Source organism: Ornithorhynchus anatinus, chromosome 5 (genome assembly GCF_004115215.2).
Source record: "Ornithorhynchus anatinus isolate Pmale09 chromosome 5, mOrnAna1.pri.v4, whole genome shotgun sequence".
Lineage (NCBI taxonomy): Eukaryota > Metazoa > Chordata > Mammalia > Monotremata > Ornithorhynchidae > Ornithorhynchus > Ornithorhynchus anatinus.
This window is the reverse complement of record NC_041732.1, coordinates 17944520-17964191: the sequence shown is the minus strand read 5'-3', so window position 1 is coordinate 17964191 and position 19672 is coordinate 17944520. Positions and strand designations below refer to the sequence as shown.

The 19672-nt window shown below is 54.7% G+C and overlaps 1 protein-coding gene across 1 annotated transcript; it reads left to right on the top strand.

Moving 5' to 3' along the window:
* The first annotated feature begins 2558 nt into the window (after positions 1-2558).
* HDC (histidine decarboxylase) lies at positions 2559-18505 on the top strand. Its single transcript, XM_039912228.1, has 12 exons — positions 2559-2753; positions 4922-5089; positions 6157-6270; positions 6622-6744; positions 7024-7158; positions 9880-10023; positions 11260-11326; positions 12470-12632; positions 14413-14503; positions 16346-16444; positions 17511-17612; positions 17705-18505. Exons 1-12 carry the CDS (start codon positions 2580-2582, stop codon positions 18407-18409), a joined length of 2085 nt encoding a protein of 694 aa, XP_039768162.1. The 5' UTR covers positions 2559-2579; the 3' UTR covers positions 18410-18505.
* Positions 18506-19672: the final 1167 nt, after the last annotated feature.

The window sequence follows — 19672 nt, the reverse complement described above, 5'->3', positions numbered from 1 at the left end:
CCTCACTTCCCTCATCTGTAAAATGGGGATGAAGACTGTGAGCCTCATGTGGGCCAGAGACTGTGTCCAACCTGATTAGCTTGCATCCACCCCAGCGCTTAGCACAGTTCCTGGCACATAGTAAATGCTTAACAAATATCATTATTATTAGGAGAGCCAGAAGTTGGAGTTAGGAGGGGTTTGCTGACAGGAAGGCAGAAGGGCCCATCTCCGGAGATGATGAGGGCTGGGCTGACTCACCATCTCTCCAAGCTCCTCCTCCAGACTGTAAATTTGTCATGAGCAGGGAACGTGTCTGTTTATTATACTTTACCAAGCGCTTAGTACAGTACTCTGCACACAGTAATTGCTCAATAAATAAAATTGACTGACTGACTGAAGGTGGGGGATGGGCTCAAGGGTCTCTGCATTCTTTGATTCTCGGATTTTGGCACCACGCCCCTGTTCTCCCCGCTGGAACCCCTGGATTATGTGTAATTTATTTATATATCTGTAATGTATTTACATATCTGTAATTTATTTATATATCCATAATGTATTTATGTATCTTTAATTTATTTATGTACCCACAGTTATTTATATATCTCTAATATACGTTTATATCCTCGATTTATGTTTATGCCCGTAATTTATTTATATGTCTCTAACTTACTTATACACCTGCGATTTATTTATATATCTATAATTTATTTGTACTAATTTCTGTCTCTCTCTCTAGATTGTAAGCTCACTGTGGGCAGGGAACTTGTCTGCCAACCCTGTTCTAGTGTATTCTCCCAGACCCTTGTACAGTGCTCTGCACACAGTAAGTACTCAATAAATACGATGGTCTGACCGTTCATATTAACGCCTGTCTTGCTCTCTAGACTGTCAGCACGTTGTGGGCAAAGAACGTGTCTCCCAACTCTGCTGCAGCGTACTCTCCTGAGAGCTTAGTACAGTGCTGTGCGCCCGGTAAGCGCTCTATAAATAAGATCGATGAATTCGGAACCCAGGTACAAGCAGGAGAAACACGCTCCCACACCGGAGCCGGATCAGAGCGGGGCCCAGCAGGGGCGGGGGCTGGGCCACCTCATCGCCCCCCTCAACTGGAGGGAGGCTTGAACCCGCAACCCTCGGGTCCCAGGGCCCAGTTCCCTCCCGGCCCCTCAGGGGATGTGGAGTGACTCCCCCTACTCCTTGTGATGATGACGATGGTAATATTAAGCTCTTACTGTGTGCTCTAAGCGCTGGGTTAGATCCAAGGTAATCAGGTTGGACCCAGTCCCTGTCCCACACGGGGCTCCCAGCCTCAATCCCCATTTTACAGATGAGGGAACGAGTCCCAGAGAAGTGAAGTGACTTGCCCAAGGTCACGCAGCGGACAAATGGCGGAACTGGGATGAGAACCCAGGTCCTTTGGCCTCCCAGACCCCGGGCTCTAGCCATTAGGCCATGCTGCTTCCCTTGTCTCCACTTCCTCTTCCTCCGCCAAGAGAGCGTTTAACCCGGTCCACGAGATCCCCATGGCCTGTGTGACCTTGGACAAGTCACTTCACTTCTCTAAGCCTCAGTTACCTCATCTGTGAAATGGGAATTAAGACCGTGAGCCCCACGCAGGACGACCTGATTACCTTTGTCTACTAAAGTGCTTAGAACAGTGCTTGGCACCTAGTAAGTGCTGAATAAATACCATAATCATTATTATCATGATTCTTGTGCCCACTCCCTCCCCCTCCAGCAAGAGGGACTATCCGAGTCCCCTCTGGGGAAGAGCACCAGGTAGCCAGGCTGAGGGACAGTGCTGGGCGGGGCCAGGGCAGGGGCAGGGGGACAGGGGCAGGGCTGGGGCTGGGGCAGGGACAGGAGGACACAGGGGCAGAGGGACAGGGGCAAAAGGACAGGGCTGGGGGAGGGCAGAGGGGGAGGGGTGGGGCTAGGGAAAAGTCGAGGGAATGGGGACAGGGCAGGGGGCCGGGGGCAGGGCCAGGGCTGGGGCAGGAGAATTGGGGCAGAGCCGACTCGGGGTCAGGAGGCTGGCTCAGGGTCAGGGGGCCAGGGGTAGGGCCTGACTGGAGCAGAGAAGCAGTGTCCAGGCTGGGGTTGGGGCAGAGACAGGGGCCCAAGGGCAGGGCTGGGGCAGGGCCTAGCGGGAGCAGGGAATGGGTGCCAGGGCTGAGGTCTGGGCAGAGACGGGGGGCCAGGGGCTGGGGGACAGGGGCAGGGTCGGCTCTGGGGCAGGAGGGCAGGGGCAGGGCCAGGTCAGGGTCAGAAGGCCAGGGCCAAGGACAGGTTAAGGTCAGGGCGAGGAGGACAGGGTCAAAGCCGGGGTCTGGGCAGGGTCGGGGGGGACAGGGAGGGGGGTGGGGGGGTGGGCAGGGCAGGGGCAGGAGGAGAAGGGCCGGGCCCGGGTTATAGGGTGAGGGCCGGGGCCGGCCCGGCGCCGTCCAGTTGGAATCCGGGAAGGGGGCGGGGGAGAGGTCAGCCGGGGGAGGGGTCAGCGGGGCCGGACTGAATAAAGGCGGCGACCGGCACGGGGAGGCCCCAGAGGCTGCCTCATCCCTTGGGGCCGGCCCACGGACCGGTCGACGGACGGGCCGATGGACGGGCAGAAGGATGGACCGGTGGATGGACCGATGGATGGACCGATGGATGGACGTTGGGACAGAGCCGGTCAGGAGGAGGAGGAGGGAGAGGAGGGGGCACCGGAGGGACCTTTCTGGGGGCCCCAGCGCCAGGCCAAGGAGCTGCAGGAATATCGGGACAGAGGTAAGGTCTTCCCTGGGGCCGGGGGGGGGAAGGTCTTGTTTGCTTGTGTGTGAGTGTGTGGGTGTGGGTGTGCGTGAGTGTTGGGGTGGGGGGCCAGACTGGGCAGTTGAAGGGTCACTGACCCAAGGGGGCCTTTAGGGCGCCAGAGGAGAGAGTGCTGCGGGGGGGTGTGAATGTGTGTGTGTGTGTGGGGAGCGATAGACGCTGTCCCAAGCGCTTAGTACATGCTCTGCACACAGCGAGCGCTCAGTTAATACCATCGAATGAGCTCGTTGTGGGCAGGGAATGTGTCTGATGTTAGAGTGTACTCCCCCATGGGCTTAGAACAGAGCTTTACACATAGTAAGTGCTCAATAGATATGATTAATAATGATGATGATGCTGATGATGATGATGAGGCTTCTGACACACAAACACACACACACACACACTGACACCGACTCACACTGTCTCTCACCTGCACCCTCTCTCTCGGCCACACACACACACACACACACACACACACACACACATCACAGACTTAAACCCCACCTGGCCCACAGATCACAGAAGGGCTCCCGGCCCCATGCACAATCCTCACACACTCACACAAAGCCCCACACACTCTTGTTCCCACGCACTCACATTTAGCAGGGCTCACACACACACACACACACACACACACACACACACACTGTGTAGTGGGTGAGGAGAGAGAGGGAAAAGGAAAGAAACGGAGAGAGACAGAAAGAGGCAGAGAGCAAGAGACACGTAAAGATCCAGAGCCAGAGGGAGAGAGAAACATAAAAGGACACAGAAAAAGGGAAAGAGACAAGGAAAGGGGGCGAGACAGAGACAGAAAGAGAGAAACATAGAGACAGAGAGAGGGAGGGAGAGATTCAGAGACAGCAAGAGAGTGAGAGAAACATAAAGAGACACAGAGGGAGAGAGACAGAGGGAGAAACAAAGAAAAAGACTGAAGAAAAGAGACAGAGAAGGGAGAAAGGAGAAGGAGAGAGACAGAGAGGGAAGAGAGAGACACAAAGGGAGAAGGAGAAAGACGGAAAGAGAGGGGGAAGGAGACCGAAGGAGAGGTAGAGAGAAATATAAAGAGACCCAGGGAGACGGAGAGAAAAACATAAAGAGATACAGGCAGAAGGTGAGAGATAGTGAGGGAGAGGGACAGGAGATAGAAAGAGAGGAAGAGGTAAACAGCAGGAGAGGGAGAGAGAAATGTAAAGAGACACAGAAGGAGAGAAAGATAGATACAGTCAAAGGGAGAGAAAATCCCAAAGAGACCCAGACAGAGGGAGAGTCAGAGGGAGAGAGACAGAGACAGAGAGGGAGACAGAGAGGGAGAGAGACAGAAAGAGACAGAGAGAGACAGAGAGGGAGAGAGGGAGAGAAGAGAGGGAGAGACAGTGCGGGGGAGAGAGACAGAGAGACAGAGACAGAAGCGGCGTGTCCTGGAGCTGGGAGTTGAAAGAGGAGACCAAGTTGTAAGACTGGTGGGTCGAGCCCTGTGCGGGGGGCTGCGCCGAGGGCTGGGCGAGGGTCTGGGGGAGAGGGGTGCTGGGCTGGGCTGCCCCCAGCCTCCCCATGGCCCGAGCCGAGGGCTGGGGGGTCTCTGGGCCGGGCCCCGGGGGGGCTCTGGGCTGGACCCCGGGGGGCTCTGGCCGGGGTCTCCGACGTTTATCTCTGGGTCGGATCCCGGGGGGTCTTTGGGAGGGATCCCGGGGGTCTCTGGGTCGGATCCCGGGGATCTGCGGGCGGGGTCTCTAACGTTGATCTCTGGGCCGGTCCTCGGGGGTCTCTGGGAGGGATCCCGGGGGTCTCTGGGCGGGATCCCGGGGGTCTCTGGGCAGGATCCCGGGAGTCTCTGGGCGGAGTCTCTAACGTTGATCTCTGAGCCGGGTCCTGGGGATCTCTGGGAGGGATCCTGGGGGGTCTCTGGGTCGGAACCCGGGGATCTCTGGGTCGGATCTCAGGGGTCTCTGGACAGGATCCCGAGGATATCTGGGCGGGGTCTCTAAGGTTCATCTCTGGGCCGGGCCTCGGGGGTCTCTGGGCGGGATCTCGGGGGTCCTGGGCGAGATCCTGGGGAGTTTCTGGGTCGGATCTCGGGGAGCTCTGGGCGGGATGGGGGGTCGGGGGTCGGGTCCCACGGCCGCGGTTTCTCCGGCCCGCAGCGAAGGAGATGGTGGACTACATTTTCCGCTACCTGAGCACGGTGCGGGAGCGGAGGGTTTATCCCAACGTGAAGCCCGGCTACATGCGGGGGCAGCTGCCCGAGCGGGCCCCGGACGAGCCGGACGCCTGGGACAACGTCTTCGCCGACATCGAGAGGATCGTCATGCCCGGGGTAGGGGGATGGGGGTGGGCTGGGGGTCTGCTGTGGGACCCTGGCCCAGTCACTTCACTTCTCTGGGCCTCAGTTCCCTCATCTGGAAAATGGGGATAAAGACTTTGAGCCCCCCACGCGGGACAGGGAGCGGGTCCAACCCGATTCGCTTCTATAATAATGATGGTCTTTGTTAAGCGCTTACTGTGTGCCAAGCGCTGTTCTAAGCGCTCGGGGAGATTCAAGTCGATCAGGTTGTCCCACGTAGGGCTCACAGTCTTCATCCCCATTTTCCAGATGAGGTCACTGAGGCCCAGAGAATTGAAGTGACTTGCCCGAAGTCACCCAGCTGACAAGTGGTGGAGTTGGAATTAGAACCCACAGCCTCTGACTCCCAAGCCCCGGGCTCTTTCCACTGAGTCACGCTGTATCCATCCCAGGGCTTACTACGGTGCCTGACAACATAGTCAGGGCTGAAGCAGCATGGTGTAGTGGATAGAGCCCGGGCCTGGGACTCATTCATTCCATCGACAGAAGGTCATGGGTTCTGATCCTGCCCACTTGTCTGCTGGGTGACCTTGGGCAAGTCCCTTTGTTTCTCTGGACCTCAGTCCCCTCATCTGTAAAATGGGGATGAAGACTGTGAGCCCCTCGTGGGGCAATCTGGTTATCTTGTCCGTCCCCCCCCCGCCACCCAGCGCTTAGAACAGTGCTTGGCACATAGTTAAGTGCTTAACAAATGCCATCGTTATCATTATTATTATTACAGCGCCCGGCGCATAGCAAGCGCTTAACAAATACCATTCTGAGTATGATTATTATCCGGGTGGAGGGAGGGGTTAGGCCCAAGCCCGGCCCCAGGAGTCCTGGTCGCCCGAGCCAGGCTCTGGGGGCTTTCTCGGGGACCCCCAGTCCCCCCGGCCACGTCCAGTATCGACTGACCCTTCTTCCGGCTGGTCACCCTCTGCACCCCACGGGGAGGGGGAGGTTGATGGGGGTATGATGGGGAGGGGGTAATGAGGGGGCTGGCCCTGACACCCCCTCCCTCTGCCCCCACCCCGGGGGCGTGTGCGGGTTCTGGCGGGCAGGTGGTCCACTGGCAGAGCCCACACATGCACGCCTACTTCCCCGCCCTCAACTCCTGGCCCTCCCTGCTCGGTGACATGCTGTCCGACGCCATCAACTGCCTCGGCTTCACCTGGGTGAGATGCGCCCCCACCCGCCCCCCAGAACCCCTCGGGGGACCCCTACCCCGGGGGGCAAGCCGGGCACGGGACGGAGGGGAGGGGGCGGCCTCTGGAGTCAGGGTCGGAGGGCCCTGATGGGATCCGGGATGTGGCGGAGGAGGCAGGGAGGGAATTTGGGCCGTGTGTGTGTGTGTGTGTGTGTGTGTATGTGTCTGTGAGTATATCTGTGTGTCTGTGTGATGTAACTCTGGCTCTGTGTGTGTGTGTGGGGGGGGGAGTGATGTATCTCTGGCTCTGTGTGTGTGTGTGTGTGTGTGTGTGTGTGTGTGTGTGTGAGAATGACGCCCCGTTGTGTCTCCATCCCAGGCGTCCAGCCCAGCCAACACAGAGCTGGAGTTGGTCGTCATCGACTGGCTGGCCAAGATGGTGGGCCTCCCGGACCATTTCCTGCACTCCCACCCTGGCGGCCGCGGAGGGGGCGTCATTCAGGTGCCCGGGCCGGCGGGGAGGGGAGGCGGGCAGAGACCCTGGCACACCCACCTTCCCCACTACCTGGGGGCGGCCTCTGAGAGCAGGTAGCCTGGGTGGTCTCCTCAGTGGACCCGGCACCCTGCACCCAAGGGCTCCACGAGACGGGAGGGAAAGGGGGATTGCGTGCATGGCATCGTCCACATCCCTGCTGGACCAACAAGACAGCTGGAGGGCGAGGGAGGGGAACCTGGAGGTCCCTGACCTGGGGGAAACCCCCCGCCCCCCACCTCTTTCCAGAACAGCGTCAGCGAATCGACGCTGATCGCCCTGCTGGCCGCCAGGAAGCACAAGATCCTGGAGATGAAGAAGAGCGAGCCACACGTCGAGGAGTCCACGCTCAACTCCCGCCTCGTGGCCTACACCTCCAATCAGGTGAGCTCCCCGGCCCGGGAGTCCCTGCCCCCCAACCCCTCCCCGGCCTCCCTCTAGACCTCCAGTCAGGCTCCTCAGGGCGGGGGTCTCTGCCTTCCATATCCCTCCCCTCCGCCCCTGCTCAGTGTGGGGGACCATCCCGCTCCCGTCCTCCCGGAAAGCTGGGAGAGAGCTGTTTTGGGGAAGATTTCCCTGTCATCTGTTTATTGTATTGCCCTCTCCCAAGCGCTTAATACAGTGTCCTGCACCCAGTAAGCATTCAGTAAATACCATTGACTGACTGAATGAATGAAACCATCACCCTGAGCATTTTAGTATTTATGCCGGAGAGGTGCCGGGTGCGGGAAATCGTCCCCTCCCAGTCTCTGCTTCGTGGAGAATGGCCTCCCTGCTGGGGGTCGGGGGGTGATGAGGAATGGCAATACTTTTTGTTGGGGGCTGAGGGTTCTCATCCCAGATAGACCCTTCTAGGCCGGATTGTGGCTGAGCTGCCTGAAGTGCAAAGGGATTTCTGGAGAGGTTCGGCTGACGTGGTTTTGTTCTCTTTTTTTAAATGATGCCCCCACTCCTGAGGAGCAGCGTGGTGTAGTGGAAAGAGCACGGCTTGGGAGTCATGGGTTCTAATTCCGGTTCTGCCATTTGTCGGCTGTGAGACTTTGGGCAAGATGCTATACTTCTCTGGGCCTCAGTTACCTTGTCTGTAAAATGGGGATGAAGACTGTGAGCCCCACGCAGGACAACCTGATTACCTTGTACTTAAGCTACCCCGGTGCTTAGAAAAGTGCTTGGCATATAGTAGTGCATAAGAAATACCATCATCATCATCATCATCACTCCAGCTTCTCCCCAGCGCCACTCCCCCACCCCAACTCACCCCAGCCTCTCCTCAGACCCACCCCCAACCCAAGGACTGCGGCCAATTCCCACTCTCGTGTATTCTTTCCCGGGGTTTAATACCATGTTCTGCACAAAGTGTTTAATACATCCTCCTCCTCCTCCTTTTACTCCTCTTCCTCCTCTCCACCTCTTCCTCCTCTTCCTTCTCTTCTCCTCCTCCTCTCCCTTCTCCACCTCCTCCTTTCCTCCTCCTCCACCTCCTCCTTTTCCTTCTTTTCTCTTTCTCTTCCTTCTCCTCTTCCTCCTCTTCCTTCTCCTTCTTCTCCCCCTCCTTCTCCATTTTCTGCTCCTCCTCCTCCTCCTCCTCCTCCTCTCCCTTCTCCTCCCCCTCCTCCATTTCCTCCTCCTCCTCCATTTCCTCCTCCTCTTCCGCCTCCTCCTCCTCCACTTCCTCCTCTTCCTCTCCTCCTCTTTGTTCATTCATTCATTCATTCAATCGTATTATTGAGCGATTACTGTGTGCAGAACATTGTACTAAGTGCTTGGAAAGTACAATTTGGCAACAAACAGAAACAATCCCTACCCAACAATGGGCTCACAGTCTAGAAGGGGGGAGACAGACAACAAACTAATCAAGTAGACAGGCATCACTACCATCAAAATAGATAAATAGAACCATAGGTAAATGCACATCATTAATAAAATAGAGCAACAAATATGTACATATATGTATATACATATATGTACATATAAGTGCTGTGAGGAGGGGAAGGAGGTAGAGCAGAGGGAGGGAGTAGGGGCGATGGGGAGAGGAGGAGGAGCAGATGGAAAGGAGGGGCTCAGTCTGGGAAGGCCTCCTGGAGGAGATGAGCTCTCAGTAGGGCTTTGAAGAGGGGAAGAGAGTTAGTTTGGCAGATGTGAGGAGGGAAGGCATTCCAGGCCAGAGGTAGGACGTGGGCCAGGGGTCGACGGTGAGACAGGCAGGAGCGAGGCCCAGTTAGGAGGTTAGCAGTGGCAGAGGAGCAGAGTGTGCAGGTTGGGCTGGAGAAGGAGAGAAGGGAGGTGAGGTAGGAGGGGGCAGGGTGATGGACAGCTTCGAAGCCAACAGCGAGGAGATTTTGCTTCATGTGATGGTTGATACGCAACCGCTGGAGATTTTTGAGGATGGGAGTGCAGAGCATTTCTGCAGAAAGATAATCTAGGCAGCGGAGTGCAGTATAGACTGGAGTGGGAGAGACAGGAGAATGGAAGATCAGAAAGGAGACTGATGCAGTCATCCAGTCAGGATATTATGAGAGATTGAACCAGCAAGGTAGTAGTCCTAATTAATCATTCAATTGTATTTAAGGAGCATTCCCCATGGGCAGAGTACTCTATTAAAGAGCTTGGGAGAGTACAGTGTAACAGAATAGTAGACGTTCCCTGCCCACAGGAGATTACAGTCCAGAAGGGCCACTTTGAGAGTCAAATTGCCCCTGAGAGGCAGGGGGATTTGCCCCAAGACCTCAGGGCTGAGTCCTAGCAAACCAATGAAGCCTGTGTGTAAGTGCTTGGGAAAGTACAATACAGTAAAGCTGATGCACATGACCTCTGCCCACAAGGAGCTTAAAATTAAAGGAGTATTCTCTCTCTCTCTCTCTCCCTGTCTCTCTCCACTGTCTCTCTTTCCTCTGTCTCTCTCTCTTCTCTCTCCTCTGTCTCTCATCTTCCTCTCTCTTCTCTTTTTCTCTCCTCTCTTTCCCCCTCTGTCTCCTCTCTCCTTCACTTTCTGTCTCCCTCCCTCCCTCCCCTCTTCTCTCTCCTTTCTCTTGTCTGTCTCCCTCCCTCCCTCTCTCCCTCTATCTCTCTCTGTGTCTGCGCCTTCTCTCTCTTTGTCCCCCGAAGGCTCATTCCTCAGTGGTGAAGGCCGGCCTGATCGCGCTGGTGCACATGAAACTTCTGGAAGTGGACGATGATCTCTCCCTCCGAGGGGAGACCCTTCAGCGGGAGATTGAGAAGGACAGAGAAAAAGGGCTGGTGCCTGTCTGGGTAAGTGAATCCCTGTGAATCTCGTGACCACTTGGAGAAATGCAATAGGGAGATGTGGAATACTCAAGTGGACACGGCGTGGCCTAGTGGAAAGAGCATGTGAATGCCGGGAAGTCAGAGGACCTGGGTTCTAATCCCGCCTCTGCCACCTGCCCGCTATGTGACCTTGGATGAGCTACTTGATTTCTCTGTGCCTTGGTTTCCTCAACTGCAAAATGGGGATTCAGTACCTGCTCCCTTTCCCCTTTAGACTCTGATCCCCTTGTGGGATGGGGTCTGTTTCCATTCTATCTTGTCAGTTGGGGTACTAAGCTACCCCAGCGCTTAGTATAGTGCTTGGCACATAGTAAATGCTTCACAAATACAGCAGTTATTCTTAATCACGCTGCTGAAAGGAAGGAGCTCAATGAATCAATCAGTGGTATTTACTGAGCCCTTATTACATCCAGAGCAGTGTACTCCTTGCACTTGAGAAAGTACAACAGAATGAGTAGACTTACAGATCCTAAAAAAGCAAGGAGAGAAGCGTGGCCTAGTGGCTAGAGCAGCTAGGCCTAATCCCAGCTCCGCCACTTGTCTGCTGTGTGACCCTGGGCAACCCCCTTTACTTCTCTGTGCTTCAGTTCCCTCTTCTGTAAAATGGAGATAAGACTGTGAGCCTCATGTGATTACCCGATTAGCTTGTCTGTCAGTCAGTCAGTGGTATTTATTGAGTGCTTACTGTGTGCAGAGCACTGTACTAAGCACTTGGGAGAATAGAACAACAGACACATTCCCTGCCCACGATGAGCTTACAGTCTAGAGGGGGAGGCAGACATTAATAGAGATAAATAAATTGCCATCATGTGCTGTGGGGCTGGGTGGGAGGAATGAGTATAGGGAACAAGTCAGGGTGACACAGAAGGGAATGGGAGAAGAGGAAAGGAGGGCTTAGTTAGAGAAGGCCTTTAAGAGGAGATGGCCTTCAAAAAAGCTAAGAAGGCAGGGAAAGTAGCTTGAATCCACCCCAGGACTTCATGCAGTGCCCAGCACGTAGTAAGAGCTTAACAAATGCCATTAAACACCCGCCCCCCCCCCCAAAAAAAAACCACAAGTTGGGATTTCTCCACTTGAGTGCTATATTTAGTACAGTGCTTTACACACAGGAAATGCTCAGTAAATATGATTGAATGAATGAATGATCGCTGCTTCAGAGGTAACCTGATTCTGTCTCCCCCCGCTCCCTGCCGCCCCCAGGTCTGTGCCACGCTGGGAACCACCGGGGTCGCTGCATTCGACAACCTGGCAGAGCTGGGCCCGATCTGTAAGCGGCTATCCTGGCAGGGATCAGAGTTGGGGGGCTCTCAGAGGGGCACCAAGGTGGGGAGCGGGGAAGGGTCTGTTGGCTGGAGTGGGGCTTTCCAGAGATCTCTGAGGGGGCCTCCAGGGGAGAGACTGGCATTGGGTGGGGCTGTTGAGGGGCGTGAGAGGAGAGTCCCAGGCTGGTGAGCTGAGCCAAGAGATGTTTCCCGAGAGCAGCGGGGCCTAGAGGCTAGACCCTGGGCCTGGGAGTCAGAAGGATCTGGGTTCTCATTCTGGCTCCGCCACTTGTCTGCTGAGTCACCTTGGGCAAGTCACCTAATTCTTTGGGCTTCAGTTCCCTCATCAGTTAAAGGGGGATGAAGGCTGTGAGCCCCATATGAGACAGGGACTATGTCCAGCTTGATGAGCTTGTGTCTACCCCAGTGCTTGGCACATAATAAGTGTTAAACAAATACCATCATTAATAATTATTATTATTATGACTTTTCCTCTAGTTCCCAGTCCTCCCTCCCCAAGCTGAGCCCAGGGGAGGTTGGGGGTGAGGAGGGGCTCCATCACATTTAATATTATTATCATTATAATAATTAGGGTATTTGTTAAGCGCTTACTCTGCTCCAGGCCCCATACTGAGCCCTGCGGTAGATATAAGCAAATCAAGTTGGGCACAGTCCCTGCCCCACATGGGGCTCACAGTCTCAATCCCCATTTCACAGGTGACTTGCCCAAGGTCACCCAGCAGACAAGTGGCGGAGTTGGAATTAGAACCCAGGACCTTCTGCCCCCCAAGCCCATTTCCACACTTCCCTCGGGAGCGACATCCTGGGCAGAGCGGAGATGCCCTGGGCCACACCTGTGACCCCTCTCTCACGTGCTCTTCCCGACTTCCAGCTTGGCTTAGTGGAAAGAGCACGGGCTTGAGAGTCAGAGGATGTGGGTTCTAATCCCGGCTCTGCCTCTTGTCTGCTGGGTGACCTTGGGGAAGTCACTTCACTTCTCTGTGCCTCAGATACCTCATCTGCAAAATGGGGATTAAGACTGTGAGCCCCACGTGGGACAATCTGGTTACCTTGTATCTACCCCAGCACTTAAAACAGTGCTTGACACATAGTAAACGCTTAAGAAATACCATGGTCATCATCATCAGGTGCCCGGGAAGGCATCTGGCTGCACATCGATGCCGCCTACGCCGGGACGGCCTTCCTGTGCCCGGAGCACCGGAACTTCCTGAGGGGCATCGAGTTCGCCGACTCCTTCACCTTTAATCCTTCCAAGTGGATGATGGTCCACTTTGACTGCACTGGCTTCTGGTGAGCTTCGGGCCTACCGGGCCCCGCGACGGGCCACGAGACGGGCTGGATCCGGGCTCGAGGTGGCCGGGCTGGGACTGTAGGTGCTCTAGACTCTAGACTGGAAGCTCATAATGGGCAGGGAATGTATCTGTTTATTGTTCTATTGTCCTCTCCCAAGCGCTTAGTACAGTGCCCTGCACACAGTAAGCACTCAATAAATACAACTCACTGTAGGGAAAGGGGCTGGGATTTTAAATGGGGAACCGGCAAGAAGAGACAGAGATGGCAGGATGGCTGCCTTCAATTCATTCATTCCTTCATTCAATCGTATTTCTTGAGCACTTACTGAGTACAAAGCACTGTACTAAGCACTTGGGAGAGTACAATAGAAGAATAAGCAGATACATTCCCTTCCCACAATGAACTGACAGTCTAGAAGAAGGGAGATAGAAATGAATAGAAATGAATAAATGTCAGCTATGGACATAAGTGGTGTGGGGCTGGGAGGGGGGATCAATAAAGGGAGTGAGTCAGGGCGTTGGGGAAGGGAGTGGGAAAAGAGGAAAGGAGGGCTCAGTCAGGGGAGGCCTCTTGGAGGAAATGGGCCTTCAGTAGGCTTTGAAGCGGGGAAGGGTCACTGTCCGTCAGATTTGAGGAGGGAGGGGGTTCCAGGCCAGAGGCGAGACAGTCGAGATGGAGGCACAGGGAGAAGGTTGGCATTAGAGAAGCGAAGCTTGCGGTCTGGGTTGTTATAGGAGAGAAGAGATGTGGTCCTTTCCAACCTTGTTCGGATGTTCTCTGGACCAGTCGAGGTGCCAGGGTGGGTGAGGCTTGGGAATGCCACCCTGGCAGCGAGGGGTGGGGGAGAGAACTGTGACTTCCTCCCCTCCCCGCAACCTCTGCCAACCAGGGGGCCTTCATCACCCCCAAAGAGCCGGCAGCTACTCCAGGTCTCCTCCCGTGCAGATCGAAGGCACAGCAGGTGGTAGAACACAGACCTGGGAGTCAGAGGACCTGAGTTTTAATCCTGGCCCCGCCACGTCTGCTGCGTGACTTTGGGCAAGTCACTTCACTTCTCTGGGCCTCAGTTCCCTCATCTAGAAAATGGGGATGAAGATTGTGAGCCCCATATGAGACAGAGACTGTGTCCAACCTGATTACCTTGTATCTACAGTGCTTACAACAGGGCATGGCAACGCTTAAGAAATACCACTATGATTATTATTATATTTGTTAAGCGCTTACTATGTGTCAAGCACTGTTCTGAGCCCTAAAATAGCTGCAAGTTAATCAGGTTAGACACAGTCTCTGTCCCACATGGGGCTATTAATGGCCAATTACCCAGGCCATGCTCTTCCAGGATGGCACCTGTAGAGTTTCCAGTCCTCTACCAGTCTCGACTACAGAAGGGAGAGTCAAGCAGAGGCATTCCCATTCCATTCCCGGCTTGGGCAGTGGCTAGCGAGCGGAAGGCAAATCTGCTACAAGTCAAGACTCACCCGTGCTGGGCAGCAGCTGCACGGGAGAGAGTCGAGGGCAAAAACTCAAGTTTACTGCGTGGAAGAAGGCGATGGTAAACCACTTCCAGATTTTTATGAAGAAAACTCTGTGGATACACTACCGGAACAACGGGAGATGGAGAGTAGGGCTTTCTGGGATAGACGGGGGGGCATCAAAAATGGCCAAGAACCAGCGTGGAGCTGGGACCCCCGAGGCTGAGCCTCTGGGGCTCGGATGGGATGGTGACAACTCCCCAGAAGGGCATACTATGCCAACTGTGCCCATTTCCTCTCCACAGGGTTAAGGACAAGAAGAAGCTGCATCAGGCCTTTGGCATAACCCCCGACTACCTCAAGTACCCAAACTCCGAAAACACCACCGATTTCATGGTAATGGGAGAAACTCCGAGCTCTGAAAGCCCCCCGCCTTCCCTCACAGCGTCCTTGACCCGAGGCCGGACCACAGCAGACTCAGGCTGTGGAATAATAATAATAATAATCATCGTCAGGGTATTCATTAAGCACTTACTGTGGGCCGGGCACTGTTCTAAGCGCCGGGGTGGATCCAAGCAAATCGGGTTGGACACAGTACCAGCCCCACGTGGGGCTCACAGTTTAAATCCCCATTTTACAGATGAGGGAACTGAGGCCTAGAGAAGTGAAGTGACTTGCCCAAGTTCACCCAGCAGACAAGCGGCGGAGCCGGGATTAGAACCCATGACCTTTTGACTCCAGGCCCGGGCTTTATCCACTATGCCATGCTGCTACTTTAACAGAGACCTGGGAAGAAATGTGTCCATCAGTCCGTCGTATTTATTGAGTGCTTCCTGTGTGCAGCCACTGTGCTAAGCGCTTGGGAGAGGACAAGACAGATTTGGTGGACACATTCCCTGCCCACAACTAGATTACCATCTAGAGGGGAAGACAGACGAGGGCAAGTCACTTCAGTTTTCTGGGCCTCAGTTCCTTCATCTGTAAAATGGGGATGAAGACTGTGAACCCCATGTGGGACAGGGACTGTCCAACCTGATGAACTTGTATCTACCCCAGGGCTTAGAAGAGTGGTTGGCGCATAGTAAGCACTTAACAAATACCGCAATTATTATTATTAGACGGGGAGATAGGCACTGGGCAAGTCGCTTCACTTCTCTATGCCTCAGGTCCCTCATCTGTAAAATAGGGATTAAGACTGAGCCCCATGTGGGACAACCTGATCACCTTGTCCCCCCCCCCCAGCGCTTAGAACAGTGCTTCCTCACATAGTAAGTGCTTAACAAACGCCATCATCATTATTATTATTATTACAGTGCCTGGCATATATTAAGCACTAACAAATACCATGAAAAAAAAGGAACCCAAATGGGGGAACCCCAGCCCCTCCAAGCTTTTCTTGGGAAGAAATGAGCATGTCAGGGCAATTTCACTACTACCACGTCCCAGCTCCGCCACTTGCCTGCTGCATGACCTTGGGCAAGTCACTTACCTTCTCCGTGCCTCGGTTCCCCCAGTTGCAAAATGGGGGCTTGAATCGCTGGCTTCCTCCTACTTCGACTGTGAGCCCCAAGTGGGACCTAATTATCTTGCATCTACCCCAGCGCTCGGTACAGCATTTGGCCCATAGCAAGCGCTTAACAAATACCACAATTATCATTATCGTTATTATTATGTCCCGCTAGGGACAAGGGGGATCAAGGAAAGGAATTTCGGGAGTCTAACTGCTGGCCTCTGGTTGTCCCTCTGGCGACTTCCTCTCTCCTGGAGTCTGGTCAATTCCCGGAAGAAATAGGCCTAAGCAGGGCTGGTCCAGAGAGGTCCAGGATGGCTGAGCCGGATGGGAGGTGCCAGGCCAGCAGAGGTAGCCAGAGGAAGCCACGTGTAAACGCCCAAATCAATCAATCACGGGTATTTATTGAGTGCTTCGTTCATTCAGTGCTTGGCACCTAGTAAGTGCTTACTAAATACCATCATTATTATTATTATTATTACTAAGCGGTTGGGAGAGGGCAATAGAACAATAAACAGAAACCTTCCCTGCCCTCAGCGAGCTGATGGTCTTATCATTAACTGATATTGCCATTTCCTGAGCCCAAGGAGTATCAGTTCCGGGAATAAACTGGGCTGGTGGAAGCCGTGTGGTTTAGTGGGCAGATGCCGGGTCCGGGAGTCAGTGGGGCGGGATGTGTGGGTGGATCTCTCCGGACTCTAACCCGGACCTGTCGCTCCGTCTCTCAGCACTGGCAGATCCCTCTGAGTCGCAGATTCCGGGCCATAAAGCTCTGGTTTGTCATCCGGAACTACGGGGTGAAGAATCTCCAGGCCCACGTCCGACACGTAGGTGGAACGCTCCAGTCAGTCGTATTTATCGAACGCTTTACTGGGTGCGGAGCACTGTACTGAGCGCTTCTATGCTTCTCCATCCCGCCCCGCACACTCCGCTCCTCTGCCGCCACTCACCTCCTCCCTGGGCCTTGTTCTCCCCTGTCTCGCGGTCGACCCCCGGCCCACGTCCTACCTCTGGCCTGGAATGCCCTCCCTCCTCAAATCTGCCAAACTGGCACACTTTCCCCCTTCAAAATCCTGCTGAGAGCTCACCTCCTCCAGGAGACCTTCCCAGACTAAGCTCCCCCTTTTCCTCTGCTCCTCCTCCCCTCCCCATTGCATCGACCCTTTGCTCTACCTCCTCCCCGCCCCATGGCCCTTATGTATATATGTGGATATTTATAATTATAATTCTATTTATTTTTATATAGATATTATTGTTATAGATATAATATATTATTATAATATATATAATTCTATTTATTTATAATGATGCTACTGATGCCTGTTTACTTGTTTTGATGTCTCTCTCCCCACTTCTAGACTGTGAGCCCGTTGTGGGCAGGGATTGTCTCTATTTGCTGCTGAATTGTACTTCCCAAGTGCTCAGTACAGTGCTCTGCACACAGTAAGCGCTCAATAAATACGATTGAATGAATGAATAAATGGAGATAGACGGACACATCCCCGGCCCCAAAAGGGCTTATGGTCTAGAGGGCCTAGTGGATAGAGCCCAGGGCTGGGAGTCAGAAGGACCTGGGTTCTCATCCCGGCTCAGCCACTTGTCCGCTGAGTGACCTTGGGCAAGTCTCTTCATTTCCCTGTGCCTCATTCCCTCAGCTGCAAAATGGGGATGAAGACTGTGAGCCCTGTGTGGGACAGGGACCGTGTCCAACCTGATGATCTCGGATCTCTCCCCAGCGCTTAGAACAGTGCTTGACACATAGTAAGTGCTTAACAAATACCATCATCATCGTCATCGTCATCAGTCGGGGTCCCTCATGGTGAGATGGGAGGGGCCGAGGACTTTTTCTCTCCGCCTGAAGCTCTTCCCTCTTTATCCCCTTGTCCACCCCAGGCGGTGGATCTGGCCAAATATTTTGAGTCGTTGGTGAGGAGCGATCCCCTCTTCGAGATCCCCTACCAGAGGTACCTGGGCCTGGTGGTGTTCCGCTTAAAGGTAAAAGGTCTGGGGGTCCCCCGGGCAGGCGGGGAAGCCCTGGTGTCCGTGGACGCGGACGCCCAGACTCCCCGTCTTCTCCCTCCCGACAGGGCGACAACAACCGGACGCAGAAGGTCATCGAGGAACTGAATCGGTCCGGCCGGCTCTTCGTCATCTTCCTGGAGGTCCGGGAGCAGCTGATCATCCGCTTCGTGGTCACCTCCCAGTACACCACACGTCAGGACGTCCTCCACGACTGGCTGGTCATCCGGGAGGCGGCCACCCGGGTCCTGAGCCGGCCCAGCTGGGCCCGGCCCGCCGCGGATGACCGGAGGCATCCCTCCCTCGCCAGCGACCCTTACTGCGTGGCCCAGAGCGCCCACCCTCCGAGCCCCGGGGCGTCGGGGGATGATGATCCCGAGGCCTTCCCAGAGGTCGCCGAGCAGCCCGGGCCGGGCCGGGTCGACCCCGGCTCCCTGGACCCCCCAGAGGAGGACTGCCCGGAAGAGGCCTCCAGGCAGAAGCTGCCCTCCTTCCTGTTCAGCTACCTGTCCGGGCAGAAGAAGAAGACGGTGCGTTCGCTGAGTTGCAGCAGCGAGCCCCTGTGCGGTGCCCGGGAGCGGCCGGTGCCCGTCGGGGGGCACGAAGCGTCGCCGCCGGAGACGGTCTCCGCCAGGCCGCCCAGGGAGATGCCCGCGGCCGGGAAGAGGACCTTCAAGAAGCTCATCAAGTTCCACAGCGTCCCAAGCTTTCCGGACTGCGGGGTCCAGTGTCAGCTGGAGCTGCCATGCTGCTCCTTACAGACCATCTTGTAGGGGCCCACGGGGGGCCACCTTTTTTTGTGTTTGTGGTTCTTGTTAAGCACTTCCTGTGAGCCAGACACTGTCCTAAGAGCTGCGGGAGATGCTCGATGTGGGCAGGGCATGTGTCTGTTCATTATTAATAACAAGAAGCAGTTAATAATAATTATAATAATTGTGGTATTCGTTAAGCACTTACTCTGTGCCAGGCACTGTTCTAAGCACTGGGGTAGATACAAGGTAATCAGGTTGTCCCTCGTGGGGCTCCCAGTCTGCACCCCCGTTTTACAGATGAGGTCACTGAGGCCCAGAGAAGTCAAGTGACTTGCCCAAGGTCACACAGCAGACACGTGGAGGAGATGGGATTAGTACCCATGTCCTCTGACGCCCGAGTCCGGATTCTTTCCACTGAGCCGGTGGTCAATCGATGGAAGTTATTGAGCCCTCACTATGTGCAGAGTACTGTTCTAAGCGCTCGGGAGAGAATAATGCAACAGGATTAGCAGACACGTTTCCTGCCCCTAATGAGCTGATGGTCTAGAGGGGAGACAGACAATAATAGGAATAAATAAGTAATTTATAATACGGAATTTAAAGATATGCACACAGGTGCTGTGGGGTGGGGGGTGGGGTGAATATCAAACGACCAAAGGTCAAATATTCAAGTGCTTAGAAAAGAGAGCAAGCTGGGGAAAAGAGGACTTATTCAATAGTAATTATCGAGCGCCTTCTGTGTGCAGAGCACTGTACTAAATGCTTGGGAGAGAGCAGTAGAACGATAAACAGATACATTTCCTGCCCACGACGAGCTTCCAGTCTAGAGGGAAGGCCTCTCGGAGGAGATGTGTCCTTAATAAAACTTCCAACTTGAGAGGACGTGGTCTGGCGTATATGAGATTGCTGTGAGCAGAGAATGTATCCGTTTGTGGTTGCATTGTACTCTCCCAAATGCTTAATGCAGTGCTCTGCGCACAGTAAGCGTTCAATAAATACGACTGAATGAATGAATGAGTCTCTGGAGAGGGAGAGAGCTCCAGGCTCGGGGAGGATGTGGGAAAGGGGTCGGCGGCGGGATAGGCGAGATCGGGGCTCGGCGAGTAAGTTGGCGGTAGAGGAGCGGAAAGTGCCGGCTGGGCTGGAGTAGGAGAATATTCATTAATGAATTCATTAATGAATTCAACAACACTCCTCTCTGATTAAGGGTGGACCACCCAAGCATACCAACTACTCCTTTGCCCCCCCCGCCCCGAGTCTCCAAACGCCCCTCAGAACCCGCTG